The sequence below is a fragment of the Oncorhynchus nerka genome, linkage group LG21, assembly GCF_034236695.1.
Source record: "Oncorhynchus nerka isolate Pitt River linkage group LG21, Oner_Uvic_2.0, whole genome shotgun sequence".
Taxonomy (NCBI): domain Eukaryota; kingdom Metazoa; phylum Chordata; class Actinopteri; order Salmoniformes; family Salmonidae; genus Oncorhynchus; species Oncorhynchus nerka.
In genome coordinates, this window is record NC_088416.1 from 24,585,183 (window position 1) to 24,600,834 (window position 15,652).

At 45.9% G+C, this 15,652-nt stretch overlaps 1 protein-coding gene across 1 annotated transcript in view; it reads right to left on the reverse strand.

Annotated features, from left to right (window-relative positions):
- Positions 1 to 15,652, reverse strand: part of LOC115104147 (contactin-associated protein 1-like) — a 38,371-nt gene that overhangs the window by 19,171 nt on the left and 3,548 nt on the right. The window contains exons 2-10 of the mRNA XM_029625389.2: positions 12,475 to 12,576; positions 12,031 to 12,224; positions 11,406 to 11,559; positions 10,924 to 11,127; positions 10,110 to 10,294; positions 9,709 to 9,858; positions 9,254 to 9,515; positions 8,894 to 9,043; positions 8,275 to 8,449 (exon numbers count right to left, since the gene is read on the reverse strand). Of these exons, the coding sequence (XP_029481249.1) occupies positions 8,275 to 8,449; positions 8,894 to 9,043; positions 9,254 to 9,515; positions 9,709 to 9,858; positions 10,110 to 10,294; positions 10,924 to 11,127; positions 11,406 to 11,559; positions 12,031 to 12,224; positions 12,475 to 12,576 (1,576 nt within the window). The remainder of the gene's footprint in view (positions 1 to 8,274; positions 8,450 to 8,893; positions 9,044 to 9,253; positions 9,516 to 9,708; positions 9,859 to 10,109; positions 10,295 to 10,923; positions 11,128 to 11,405; positions 11,560 to 12,030; positions 12,225 to 12,474; positions 12,577 to 15,652) is intronic.

Here is a 15,652-nt window from a genome sequence, read left to right on the forward strand (position 1 = left end):
TTTCTTTTCTCTCCAAAACTCTTGAACGTGCCGTCCTTGGCCAGCTCTCCCGCTATCTCTCTCAGAATGACCTTCTTGATCCAAATCAGTCAGGTTTCAAGACTAGTCATTCAACTGAGACTGCTCTTCTCTGTATCACGGAGGCGCTCCGCACTGCTAAAGCTAACTCTCTCTCCTCTGCTCTCATCCTTCTAGACCTATCGGCTGCCTTCGATACTGTGAACCATCAGATCCTCCTCTCCACCCTCTCCGAGTTGGGAATGTCCGGCGCGGCCCACGCTTGGATTGCGTCCTACCTGACAGGTCGCTCCTACCAGGTGGCGTGGCGAGAATCTGTCTCCTCACCACGCGCTCTCACCACTGGCGTCCCCCAGGGCTCAGTTCTAGGCCCTCTCCTATTCTCGCTATACACCAAGTCACTTGGCTCTGTCATAACCTCACATGGTCTCTCCTATCATTGCTATGCAGACGACACACAATTAATCTTCTCCTTTCCCCCTTCTGATGACCAGGTGGCGAATCGCATCTCTGCATGTCTGGCAGACATATCAGTGTGGATGACGGATCACCACCTCAAGCTGAACCTCGGCAAGACGGAGCTGCTCTTCCTCCCGGGGAAGGACTGCCCGTTCCATGATCTCGCCATCACGGTTGACAACTCCATTGTGTCCTCCTCCCAGAGCGCTAAGAACCTTGGCGTGATCCTGGACAACACCCTGTCGTTCTCAACTAACATCAAGGCGGTGGCCCGTTCCTGTAGGTTCATGCTCTACAACATCCGCAGAGTACGACCCTGCCTCACACAGGAAGCGGCGCAGGTCCTAATCCAGGCACTTGTCATCTCCCGTCTGGGATTACTGCAACTCGCTGTTGGCTGGGCTCCCTGCCTGTGCCATTAAACCCCTACAACTCATCCAGAACGCCGCAGCCCGTCTGGTGTTCAACCTTCCCAAGTTCTCTCACGTCACCCCGCTCCTCCGCTCTCTCCACTGGCTTCCAGTTGAAGTTCGCATCCGCTACAATACCATGGTGCTTGCCTACGGAGCTGTGAGGGGAACGGCACCTCAGTACCTCCAGGCTCTGATCAGGCCCTACACCCAAACAAGGGCACTGCGTTCATCCACCTCTGGCCTGCTCGCCTCCCTACCACTGAGGAAGTACAGTTCCCGCTCAGCCCAGTCAAAACTGTTCGCTGCTCTGGCCCCCCAATGGTGGAACAAACTCCCTCACGACGCCAGGACAGCGGAGTCAATCACCACCTTCCGGAGACACCTGAAACCCCACCTCTTTAAGGAATACCTAGGATAGGATGAAGTAATCCTTCTCACCCCCCTTAAAGATTTAGATGCACTATTGTAAAGTGGCTGTTCCACTGGATGTCATAAGGTGAACGCACCAATTTGTAAGTCGCTCTGGATAAGAGCGTCTGCTAAATGACTTAAATGTAAATGTAAATGTTAGTTCAGATAGTTTGGACTGGTGTCCCTTAGTTCGGATAGTTTGAACTGGTGTCCCTTAGTTCGGATAGTTTGAACTGATGTCCCTTAGTTCGGATAGTTTGAACTGATGTCCCTTAGTTCGGATAGTTTGAACTGGTGTCCCTTAGTTCGGATAGTTTGGACTGGTGTCCCTTAGTTCGGATAGTTTGGACTGGTGTCCCTTAGTTCGGATAGTTTGGACTGGTGTCCCTTAGTTCGGATAGTTTGGACTGGTGTCCCTTAGTTCGGATAGTTTGGACTGGTGTCCGTTAGTTCGGATAGTTTGGACTGGTGTCCCTTAGTTCGGATAGTTTGGACTGGTGTCCCTTAGTTCGGATAGTTTGGACTGGTTTCCTTAGTTCGGATAGTTTGGACTGGTTTGCTTAGTTCGGATAGTTTGAACTGGTGTCCCTTAGTTCGGATAGTTTGGACTGGTGTCCCTTAGTTCAGATAGTTTGGACTGGTGTCCCTTAGTTCGGGTAGTTTGGACTGGTTCTCTTAGTTCGGATAGTTTGAACTGGTGTCCCTTAGTTCGGATAGTTTGGACTGGTGTCCCTTAGTTTGGATAGTTTGGACTGGTTCTCTTAGTTTGGATAGTTTGAACTGGTGTCCCTTAGTTCGGATAGTTTGGACTGGTGTCCCTTAGTTCGGATAGTTTGGACTGGTTCTCTTAGTTCGGATAGTTTGGACTGGTTCTCTTAGTTTGGATAGTTTGAACTGGTGTCCCTTAGTTCGGATAGTTTGAACTGGTGTCCCTTCGTTCGGATAGTTTGGACTGGTGTCCCTTACTTCGGATAGTTTGGACTGGTGTCCCTTAGTTCGGATAGTATGGACTGGTGTCCCTTAGTTCGGATAGTTTGAACTGGTGTCCCTTAGTTCGGATAGTTTGGACTGGTGTCCCTTAGTTCGCATAGTTTGGACTGGTGTCCCTTAGTTCGGATAGTTTGAACTGGTGTCTCTGAGTTCGGATAGTTTGGACTGGTGTCCCTTAGTTCGGATAGTTTGGACTGGTGTCCCTTAGTTCGGATAGTTTGAACTGGTGTCCCTTAGTTCGGATAGTTTGGACTGGTGTCCCTTAGTTCGGATAGTTTGGAATGGTTTCCTTAGTTCGGATAGTTTGGACTGGGTTCCCTTAGTTCGGATAGTTTGGAATGGTTTCCTTAGTTCGGATAGTTTGGACTGGGTTCCCTTAGTTCGGATAGTTTGGACTGGTGTCCCTTAGTTCGGATAGTTTGGAATGGTTTCCTTAGTTCGGATAGTTTGGACTGGTGTCCCTTAGTTCGGATAGTTTGGACTGGGTTCCTTAGTTCGGATAGTTTGGAATGGTTTCCTTAGTTCGGATAGTTTGCACTGGTGTCCCTTAGTTCGGACAGTATGGACTGGTGTCCCTTAGTTCGGACAGTATGGACTGGTGTCCCTTAGTTCGAATAGTTTGGACTGGTTTCCTTAGTTCGGATAGTTTGGACTGGGTTCCCTTAGTTCGGATAGTTTGGAATGGTTTCCTTAGTTCGGATAGTTTGGACTGGGTTCCTTAGTTCGGATAGTTTGGAATGGTTTCCTTAGTTCGGATAGTTTGGACTGGTTTCCTTAGTTCGGATAGTTTGGACTGGTGTCCCTTAGTTCGGATAGTTTGAACTGGTGTCCCTTAGTTCGGATAGTTTGGACTGGTGTCCCTTAGTTCGCATAGTTTGGACTGGTGTCCCTTAGTTCGGATAGTTTGAACTGGTGTCTCTGAGTTCGGATAGTTTGGACTGGTGTCCCTTAGTTCGGATAGTTTGGATTGGTGTCCCTTAGTTCGGATAGTTTGGACTGGTGTCCCTTAGTTCGGATAGTTTGGACTGGTTTCCTTAGTTCGGATAGTTTGGACTGGTGTCCCTTAGTTCGGACAGTATGGACTGGTGTCCCTTAGTTCGAATAGTTTGGACTGGTGTCCCTTAGTTCGGATAGTTTGGACTGGGTTCCTTAGTTCAGATAGTTTGGACTGGGTCCCTTAGTTCAGATAGTTTGGACTGGTGTCCCTTAGTTCGGACAGTATGGACTGGTGTCCCTTAGTTCGAATAGTTTGGACTGGGTTCCTTAGTTCGGATAGTTTGGATTTTTGTGAATACTCTATCCGCACTAGGGCGCACACTAAACAATGCACCGTGGTTTGCTCAAAAAGGCTAGTCTCAGTCCGATTAAATTCATACCATGGTGTGGTTCTTGAAGGTGAGAACGCAGTACCGACCAAACAGCGAAAAAAACAGAGTCTGGCAGTATTATTGGTTGTTTGACTGCGAGCATTTCATGAAAAGCACACAGCATCATAACCTGAGATATTTGAAAGATTCTGTGAATACCAGAGGATTTTCCGAGAGCATTCGATGCAGATTAGGGAAGACGGGGGGCTATAAGGAGGATATACAGTAGGATACTGAACATAGGCCATTCGATGCAGATTAGGGAAGACGGGGGGCTATAACGAGGATATACAGTAGGATACTGAACATAGGCCATTCGATGCAGATTAGGGAAGACGGGAGGCTATAACGAGGATATACAGTAGGATACTGAACATAGGCCATTCGATGCAGATTAGGGAAGACGGGGGGCTATAAGGAGGATATACAGTAGGATACTGAACATAGGCCATTCGATGCAGATTAGGGAAGACAAGGGGCTATAACGAGGATATACAGTAGGATACTGAACATAGGCCATTCGATGCAGATTAGGGAAGACGGGGGGCTATAAGGAGGATATACAGTAGGATACTGAACATAGGCCATTCGATGCAGATTAATGATATGAAGATTGGGGCACAAAAGTGATGCTTGATGACAATCATAGATGGATTTAACGTGAGCATTTTTGTCCAGTAAATAAATGGCTTACATGGACACGTGGTTTTGGTTAGGAATTTTTGTTTGTCTGATATTTGGAAATGTGAAACCAACCGAACCAAATGGGGAAAAAATGCCATGTAACAAATAATCGAACTCTGATTCGAACTATAGCTCAAAAACTATGTGTGAAAATACTCTGAAACACCAGGAAAACGGGAAGACTCTGAACCACCAAGGTTGACTGTGCCACAGACATAGTCATGCTGATGCCCTCGTGAAACAGAGCAGGCACCGAGAAGGTATCATAAATCACAAAGCAGATGAATATGTAACCTACTGACGTAAGCATGTGACAAGAATACATACTAGTACACAATGCGTTTTGAACACAATGGTCTTTGCACATGATTTTGGAGAGAAAATGGCCCTCCTCCCAAATCTTGTTCATATAAAAGGAGGGGAGAAGTGGAGGAGGAGAAAGGATTGAATGTAGAAAACTGTGGACTGAAGTTTAGCGTTACGCGACATCACATTGACATTTTTCTAAAATGTTGATCTCGCAAACGTTTTGCAGTGAGAGAGGTTGCAGGTTGCGCGGCCGTCAAAAAAAACGTTATATCATATACCTAGGATATCATAACAAGGATCCTACTCTGGTGTAAATAATCCTCCCTGTCCAGGCAGACGCATTCAACTGAGCATAGCCCCTGTCATCTCCTGGAGGTGTCCCAAGTCCCACGTCTGCCATGGGAGCTGAGATGAGAGGCCTTCTCAGAATGATTCATCTCTATAGCAATGAGCCTTGACTCTGTCTGTCACAATGGTCCATCAGGAATCAGGATGGAACATTCCAACACTATCTCTGCACTCCACTGATATTACAAGGCTGAGTATAGCATTTAGAATTCATCCAATCAGATTACCCATGGATTCATCATGGATACTGTATGTAACCTTTGCCCTTGTGCTACTACTGTCTAGCCCAGGCCTGGGCAAAGGCCAGACCGGGGGCCGTATGCAGCCCACGACCTGATTCAATACGGCCCGCGGAAACATGCTCAGATAACATAAAGAATTTGCGATAGTAAAGTTTTGAAAAACACATTTGTTATTCAAATGAAAAGCCCAATGAATACTGGCCTTTGTGTAATGATTTAACTCCCACCGCTTGTGGGACATTTATTTTGAATGCACGTATAAATAACAACTGCCAGAGGACAGACAGTGACTGACACACACGTCACAGTTACAAATAGTAGCTAGCTAGAAATTGAGCAAAAAAAAAATGTTTTTCAAAGATTTCAAAGAAAAGGAAAGCGGACAATGAATGTTGGGTGTTCCAGCACGAGTGGACATCGAAACATTTCTTATTGAGGTATCAGGGAAAACTGTGTGCTTAGTGTGCAAAGAGAGCATAGCTGTCTTGAAAGACGACAACTTGTCCCGACACTTCCAGACAAAGCATGCAGAGAAATATAGGAATATGTCTTCTGAGCAGAGGGCAAGTGCATCAAAAGAGTTGCTTTCTCAGTTGCAAAAGCATCAAGGACTTTTCACAAAACTGCACTCATCAAACGACAGAATTGGGAGAGCTAGCTATGTACTGTCCCGCAAAATTGCTAAACATAGCAAGCCATTCGCTGAGGGCAAATTCATTCAAGAATGTTTAATCGACTCTGCAGCAATACTTTGCCCCGACAAGAAAGGGCCGTTTGAAAATGTTTCCCCGTCAAGACAAACAGTGACCCGGCGTGTTGAGGACATCACAGAGAATATGGAACAACAGTTGAAAGACAAGGTAAAGGATTTCACATATTTCCCCTTGGCCCTGGATAAGAGCAGTGATGCATGTGACACGACGCTGTTGTTGATATTCTTACCAGGCTTAAACCCAGACTTTGAAATTACAGATGAGCTTGCTTCAGTGCAGTCAACGAAGAGCACAACCACAAGGAAAGATTTATTGGAGGAAGTTAACACTTTAAGTGTGTGGAAAAGCTGGGACTGAGTTTTGAAAAGTTATCCAGTGTGACCACTGATGGGTGCCCAAACTTGACAGGGAAAAAAACGTTGGCCTTTTGAAAAGGATACAAAATCAAGTAGCTGAGCTGAACCCAGATCAGAAAATTATTGCATTATTCATCGGGAGGTGCTCTGTAAATGTGTTCTGAAAATAAGCTATGTTGTGGATACAGTCACTAAAGTGGTAAACTTCATAAGAGCAAAATCTTTAAACCCCAGGCAGTTTGTCGCACTGTTGGAAGAGACAGAGTCGGGTCATGCAGATCTCCCCTACCACACAAACGTGAGATGGCTGAGTTTGGGGAAGGTGTTTAAAAGGGTGTGGAACCTGAAGTCAGAGATTGCTGAGTTTTTGCAAATGAAAGGATAACATGTGGATTTCCCTCAACTGCAAGATAAAGAATGAATGGCTGATTTTGCCTTCACCGTGGACATCATGGCCCTCATGAATGAACTGAATTCCAAACTACAAGGGAAGGGCATTTTTTCACATCAGATGTACAGCCTATAAGGGCACAGGGTGAGACCCAGATGTAGATACGGGAGGCAGATGGTTTGAGTCTTTGATATTTATTACATCCAAAAGGGGTAGGCAAGAGAATGGTCTTGGACAGGAAAAAGGTCAAAACCAGTTCAGAGTCCAGGAGGTAGAGTGTTGCAGGCAGGCTCAAGGTCAAGGCAGGTGGGTACAGAGTCCAGGAAACAGGCAAGGGTCAAAACCAGGAGGACCAGTAAAAGAGAATAAAAGGAAGGCGCATGGGAAACCCACACCAGTTGACTTCCACATACAAGATGAACTGGCACAGAGAGACAGGAAACACAGGGATATATACACCAGGGATAACAAGCGACACCTGGAGGGAGTGGAGACTGGTGAACCTGATCAGGGTGTGACACAGCCTTGTCAAAGCCTTCAAGGGAAGATTACTCCTCCTGACCCGCCAAGTAGAAGCCAACAATCTCACCCACCTTCCGACACTACTAGTCTGTTCCCTATCAGATGACCAGCGGGAGAAGTATACATCTCTGCTACATGCTTTGAACGGTGAGTTTCAAAGTTTTGGAGAAATGACGTGGTTGGTTTCCTCTCCTTTCACCTTCAATGTGGATAACGCTCCCACTGACCTGCAACTTGAGCTTATCGATCTTCAGTCTGATGCAGTGATTGGAGAACAAAAACAAGGTCACTGACAAGGTTCTATGCATCTCTTGATGAACAAAACTTTCCAAAGTTTAGGAGTCATGCTCAGAAGATGTTTGTCCTGTTTGGGTCAACCTATGTATGTGAACAGACATTTTCAGTGATGAAATATAACAAGTCAAGGCACAGCTCATCTCTTACTGACTCTCACCTCTCAGCAATCATGCACATACGCCAGAAACGATACCTGATTTCACTGCTCTAGTCAATGCCCATCAGAGACTTCACTCCTCACACTGATTTGAGTAGTTCAAATGTAATGTTGAGCTCTCTGTCTTGTGTTTTTGTGCATAACCGTTAAAGAGTTCTGTCCGTGGTGCTGAATGCACAGTGTGCTTTTCCCTCCGTGTAGTTCATTGCCTGTTTTAATCAAGAAAATAGCTACCAAAAGGAGAACATGGATGTGATTTACTTCTGTGCATGTTAAAAAAGCAAAATAAGTAGCATATTTGGACGTGATTTACAGTAGATATATCTGTCAATACAGTCATACACATGATGTATGATTCTGGCCCGCGATGGCAAAAATATATTCTGTTGCCCTTCATGGAAAATAATTGCCCAGGCCTGGTCTAGCCTGTTGCAAACAAACCATTTCACCATAGTATCTTAGTCTGTGCCCCTCCCTCTCTGCCAACCTCCTCCTCCGTATATATGTCTCTGATGCCCCCCCTCCCCTCGCCTCTGCTCTGTCACTGATGCCCCCCCCCCCTCCCCTCGCCTCTGCTCTGTCACTGATGCCCCCTACCTGTCAGTGATACCACAGGTGCCCAACAACAGTTCAGCGTAGCGTCCCCAGCGTCGCTGCAGGATGATGTCGATGTCCACCGGCTCGTTGTCGATAAAGATCTGCTGCATGCAGCCGTGGAAGTGGTTCAGCTTGGTCTCACACTTCCTGATCGTGTTGTTAGTCTTCGGACACCCTGAGGACCAAAGCACAGTGGGAGGTGTGAAGATATGTTCCTATTGGGTTGTTATTTTGATAATGAGAACATCAAAATGGTGGCTAGCGGTTAAGAGCGTTGGGCCAGTTCCGGAATGGTCACTGGTTCAAATCCCTAAGCTGACTAGGTGATAAATCTGCTGATGTGCCCTTGAGCAAGGCACTTAACCCTAATTGCTCCTGTAAGTCGCTCTGGAGAAGAGTGTCTGCTAAATGACAAAAATAAATATAAAACAAGTTATGTAGATGAACAGTGTTCTGGTATATAAGAGCAAAAGTAGTGCACTATAAAGGGAATTGGGTGCCATTTGGGACGTACCCCAGGTCTGGTCAACAGCTCACTTCCAGTGGTTGCTATTGTAATGTATGTTGATGTTGGGAACAGTAAAGTGAAGAGCCAAAACAGGTGTGGTGAACAGCTCACCTCCAAAGAAGTAGCGGTCCCCTGTGCGGACAGTGAAGGGGTTGGTGATTTTCAGCGGAGAGCCCTCCTCCTCATCTATGGTGATGGACAGTAGGTTGTCCCTGGCTGCTACGTCTACCGTGTGCCAGAAACCGTCATTCAAACGGTAACCTGAAAAGGAGAACAAGCAGAAACAATATTAGAACATCTTTAGAGGTAATGAATGAGCAATCGGTATGAATGCAATATAATACCGTATTCATTTGCCAAACCTGCCTCTTCCACCCTCTCAACAAATGTTCTGCCCATTACTTATAATTTGTAGAAGGGTAAGAATTTATTAACGAGGCAGGGTGAGTTCAGTTCCACATTTTGGCTCACCTGCTGCGAACTGTAGTTTCTTCTTGCCTGGCTGAAAGAGCGTGACATTGACCTGTCCCTCACTCAGGCCCAGCTCCAAGGCTCCCAGGTCGTCAGCGAAGCGTGTAAACATCAGCAGGCCTGTGTAGTCCCAGGAACGGAACTTAAACTTGACAAACATCCGAGGCTTCCTGAAGAACCCAGGCACCTGCAGGTAGTTGTTGGGCCCGGCGAAGGTCATGGGCTTCCACAGGATGTCACGGCACGCGTAGTGCATCTTTTTCTGGGGGAAAACAACACGAGGTACGAGGAGGAAATCATTGCATTTACGACAAACTACGAAGAAAGATTAGCAACCTCACTGTAGGTCACAGGTAACGTGTGTGTGTGTGTGTGTGTGTGTGTGTGTGTGTGTGTGTGTGTGTGTGGGTACACGAGTACGTGATGCAGAGGTGAAGTCTGATGAGAAGCTACACCTGCCGAGGGATGCGTATCTCAGGCTCCTGGTCCTGGGCCATGTTGATGACGTTGATCCCATTGATAAAGACGTTCTCCAGGCAGCCACGGAAGTTAGGAACCTCTGGGAGGTGGGGCACGTTGGGCTCAATCACTCCACCCACATACATCTAGGAGAGTACCAGCAGAGGAATGACTTGGACACATGTACCCTTATGATCAATGGAATATTATACTCAAAGGCACACATGTATTTGTAGGTTTAGATGTGTGTATATCGCCAGGTAAATAGTAGGCTGATCCCTGTCTACGACCATTGACCCCTTCAATGACCGCTTCATTCCTGTCATTATGGACCACTGTCACAAGCCTGACTCAAAAACAAAAAACATGTCCAGACATGTCTAGTTCTATGACCAACCTGAGTGTCCAGGTCTATGTAGGTGAAATCTCCTTTGCTAATGGCCGTCTCAGTGTGGGCGTCCACTGTGAAGTTGACCTGTCGACCGTAGCGCTTGATGGTGACGTAATGCCAGTGCTGGTCATCTAGTATGTTGCCAACGGTCATTGTGGTCCGACCGTCCACCTGGTTGACCGTACTGCTTCCTTTGACAGGAGAATGGAAATGAATGACGTAAGAATTTGATAGGATGATGGGAGTACTGCTGGGTAAAACTCACTCAATAATCAAGCTCGCTTTAGTTCGCTACAGTTCAAGCTATAGCTATACTGTAGGCCGTTTAGCAGATGCTTTCATCCAAAGCGACAGTTATGCGTGTATATATTTTTCTATAAATGTTTCCTTTTAGAGAAGGTGGAGCTGAAGTAATGGCTATACCAATCTGAGTTCTCCTCACAGATACAGAAGCCTAATGTCTGCTTCAGCAGTAATGGAGGATTGACAGGGATATTCACGCCGTGTTTTTCATCCAGTAAAGAGAATTCAATCTAATCTAGGAAACTGAACCCCTAAACCATATCCCAGCCTATCAGATTCTATAATCACCCGACAACATGAATATTATGTTCCGTTAAGCATTTCATTGTATCCTGTATCTTGTGTTTATGACAATAAACTGATTGAATTCCCTTTAACTTCCATTTGTTTCGATTTGATCCTTCACAGACCAACAGGTCAGAGTGTTTATTTGCTGTCCTCCACCCATGGCATACAGCACTCTGACCAGTTTAGAGTCTCTGCCCAGCCGCACCCCACGCATTCCAGCGGAACCTACCTAGGCCGATGGTGAGGACGAGGCGTCCTTTCCTCAGCTCCAGGGACAAGATGTCTCCCTGGACTCCCTCACTGTGTAGCAGCAGCCCGTCCTGCTCCAGGGTCTTAAAGTTCACAGCAAAATGGTCCTGCAGGGTCCGGAACCTCTTCCCTGGGAACATGAAGGCCACCGAGTCGTCCCCGTTCATCTGCATCACGTAGGAGTCTGGCCGAGAGAGAAGGGGGAAGTGGTTAGATGTTAGAGGTCGAATGGCACATTTGTGATCCTATGAAGATTCAAATGGTTGAGAGGCTCAAAAGCGTTCCTGTGATATGGTGTAGATGGATGTTTGATAGGTACTGTTTGACGTTGGTGTCATTGAGTTGTTTGTTACTGACTGTCAACTGTGTTCGTTGCATGACTGTTGAGCATGCTATCTTGAGATTTCGAAGAAGACTCCTACAGCAAATGATAGTTACACTGATTCTGAAAGATGTCCTCACCGTAAGCACAGCCAAACACCTCCAGCCTGACGCCAATCTTGCCTCCATTCTCTGTGTTCCACCCCAGGGGCAGGAGGCGGATGTGTTTGGCTGTGAAGGCATAGTGGAACACATTCCTCTTCACCTGGTGGTAGTTCCAGTTCCCAGGCATCGTCTGTGCACAGCAGAGGGAGAGAGAGCGAGAGAGAGAGCGAGAGAGAGAGAGAGGGAAAGAGAGATTATTTATATATATATATATATATATGAGAGAGAGAGAAGAAGAAGAGTTATTAATTCACTAATAAACAGATGAAAACAGATTTGTGTTGTCAGATTCTCTCACTGAGGGATAATGTGGTAATGTTGTCTCTAACGGTTACTTGGTGAACATTTCTAACATGAAATCAAACAACCCACTGTGCCCAGTGTGAACAGACTGCCAAGGATTACATTTGAATGACAGTTTTTTTTTTTTACCTGACAGACCCCAACCCAAATGGATAGTTCACTCAAATGTCATAATTTAATCATCTTCCTACCAGTCACTCTTAGCCTGTAGACAACTTTCAAGCTGAGAGCAAATAATAAATCATTTAGTAAATTATCCATTTTAAACCCCCCCCCCCCCCCCCTCTCCCCTCCCTACCGAGTTCCCTCCTTTCATAACGTAAGGCGTCCAGGAGTCGGGGCGGTCACCATAGAGAAGGGTGTACTTGGTGACCCAGTCATAGGAATTGAAGGTGCCCTGGGTGGCGATGGCCTGGATGCGGTACTTCCTCTTCAGATCAATCTGCAGCCAGGGCTGTCTGTCCCGGGGGGACGGGGACCAGCCACTGCTCCCTGGAGGAGGAACGCAACACACCCACGTCATCAACCAGAACTCACACTGACTTCATTACACACACATAGATATAGGCAATATTCACACACTGGCCATGCACACACACACAGTTCTCATCACACTGAATACACACATACTGTAGATAATAGGCAATATACACAACATAAATAATCCAATCACATACACAACACAAAATAGTCTACATAAAGACATAAAACAACAAATGAATCAATGAAGTAGAAAACTAACCATACAATTTGGCAAAGTTGGCCGAGTACAAAAAGTTATATCTGGAAGAGGCCAAGAAGGAGTTGGCATAGAGCGAAGATACCAAGGGATCAACACATTCATCTAGAACAAAAGATGAGAGAGAAGAGGCGGTTAAACACAGAGATTACAGTAATACTCAGACTACACGATACATCATTCTCCAAAACCGTTCAAATCACACGATAACAGCAGGGATTTCAGCTGAACAGAACCCAGCGTGGTTTAGTGGTGCCTCTCCTCACACAGATAAGGGACAGACGTTGGATTGCAACTAATTAGGCATCGCATAATCTGTCCTGTAGCTGGGTCACAAGCTATGAACATTGAACAAGTCTGATTTAGGGGGCAGGAAAATAAAAGCACAGACTAATTAGGCCTCTGTGTGGTGTGCACTAATAACCCTTCCACAATATGACCTCCCATCTGCACAGTGCACGGTGCAGTCATCTGTAATGCTACAGTGTAAACTGGCTCCTTAAGAACAGGTGGAGCCGTACTGATGAATCTAACCATCAATCCTCCCAGATAAAGATGCAGAGACCTAACTAATGTCTTTATTTCAGCAGTAATGGATGGTGGATTGAGTCAGGCATGAAACCAGAAGCCAGTAAGTATTTTTTGCACTGTGCCGGTGAGATGAATGATCGTTATCAAGAAGAGAACCTCCACCCGTCCCCTTTTTATTGAGCTAAAGAAATAAATGGAATATGCAGAGGGCTTTCAGCTTTGCAAACACATTTGGAAATGAACGGTGTGTGTGTGTGTGTGTGTGTGTGTGTGTGTGTGTGTGTGTGTGTGTGTGTGTGTGTGTGTGTGTGTGTGTGTGTGTGTGTGATCATCTGTTTTGCCTGAAATAGTATGCAGTTAATGATACTGACTGTCTCTCAGGGAGATAGCTGGTGTTATTCTACGGGTGCCTAGTGGACAGATAGCAGCAAAATAAATCAGAGATGTTCCCTCATCGTCTCATCAACCGTCTGTCTCATCCTCCATCCCCCCTCCTTGATAAATACCCTCAGCAATTAGGAATCACTATAATTCTGCCTAATCTTGTCATTGGCACAGATAAACCCACTATGTCCTCGCCACGGTCACTAGAAAACACTGCCTTATCTTCTGCAATGTCATAACATGTCTGTTACTCCTCCGCCCAGCTCAGAGTCATGTAGATAGAGGAATAGATGGACAAACAGGCTGAGAAGATGGAGAGAGAGAAAAAGCCAAGGGGGGAAAGAAAGAGAGCCCCAAATCTCACAGTTTAAAACCTGGGGAGCCCAGGGAGACGTTCGCAGGGAGTCGTTCGCAGGATTAGTATTCAGACTGCAGAGGGAGGGAGGGAAGGAAGATTGGAGGGAGGTGAGTGAGTGAGTGAGTGAGAGTATGGACTCATCTTTAGAACACCTCTTGAAGAGGGAGAAAATAAATGGAGACAGGAGCGCCGGAGCGGAAGAGCTCAAACAGGAACAACTATCAGGGGATAACCTCAGCTGAAGAATTAAACCTTATCTCTGTACTCTCCATACTACCCCACAGTATGTGAGACAGCATGATTGAACTGGTCAGGCAGAGAGGTCCTTGTCAAAACAGTCAGTACACTATGACACTCACTCTGAGCCTAAACACCTTCCATTTCATTTCCCACCGTCAAAAACAGCTCAATCTGTCACGGGACCGTGAATGCTGTCATCCAAGGACAAGTCCAATCAGGATGGAAAGAAATCAGCTAAGCCAGAGACATGTGCTTCCTTTGACCTTGAGTGTTATAGAATACTCTCTCTGTCTTGGTATCTGAGTCTAGACTGGGTGACCTTTCTGGCCATGTCCCCTGATCCTCTCCTGCAGACATTACAGACTGAGAACTCACTGTTAATGAAGTATGTCATGAAGTACAATACTCTGCTGCCTATAGTTTGTTAGTCAAGTCAATGATTCTTCAGCTAACTCCAACAACAAAGCCTATAACTAGCCCTACACTCATAGAAGTTAAAGTTGTTGTTAATGTCCGTGGTGAGCAGTGTAGAGGGTTGTAGAGGGTGGAGAAGAACTACAGGTATTAAAGGCATAAGGAAAGCAGAGAGCCAATAGGACTGCTGGAGGTTAACCCAGGCCTTGCCACTCAACGCCCACCTCCTACTGATAGGATGCTCTTCTCTCTTCCTCTCCCCCCTCCATCTGACTCCAAACCACCCTCTTCTCTCTCCTCACATCACCTATCCCTCCATCTCACTCAGCACGCCTCTTCTCTCTCTCTCTCTCTCTCTCTCTCTCTCTCTCTCTCTCTCTCCTGAGCCAAAATCACGAGGGAGCGCCTTACCTAACACCTTCCCTCTCTCTTCTTCTCATTTGATCTCTTATCTCAAATACTTCTCAAGTGGGTGTCGCTGTGTCGCAGTTACTAAAAGACATACCCAGAGCTTATCCAGAACATTCCACCCCCCCGCTCTCTTCCTCTTCTTCTCTCTCACTTTTTTTCTCTCTCTCTCCTCTCTCCTCTCTCTCTCTCCCTCTCCATCTCTTTCTCTCTCACCCCCTCTCGATCATGCTACTTCTCTCTCACCCTCTCTCTCCCCCTTCTCTCTCTCTCTCCCTCTATCTGTCTCTCTCGCTCTCATAAATTGTATTTAAGGGCTTTATTGGCATGGGAAACATATGTTAAAATTGCCAAAGCAAGTGAAGTTGATAATAAACAAAAGTGAAATAAACGATACAAATTAACAGTAAACATTACACTCACAAAAGTTCCAAAAGACAAAAAACATGTCAAATGTCATATTATGTGCAAATATGTCAAGTACAAAAGGAAAAATAGATAAACTTAAAAATAGGTTGTATTTACAATGGTGTTTGTTCTTCACTGGTTGCCCTTTTCTTGTGGCAACAGGTCACAAATCTTGCTGCTGTGATGGCACACTGGTATTTCACCCAATAGATATAGAGGGTTACCAAAATTGGATTTGTTTTCAAATTCTTTGAGGGTCTGTGTAATCTGAGGGAAATACATGTCACTAATATGGTCATACATTTGGCAGGAGGATAGGAAGTGCATCTCAGTTTCCACCTCATTTTGTGGGCAATGTGCACAGCCTGTCGTTTCTTGAGAGCCAGGTCTGCCTACGCCAGCCTTTCTCAATAGCAAGGCAATGCTCACTGAGTCTGT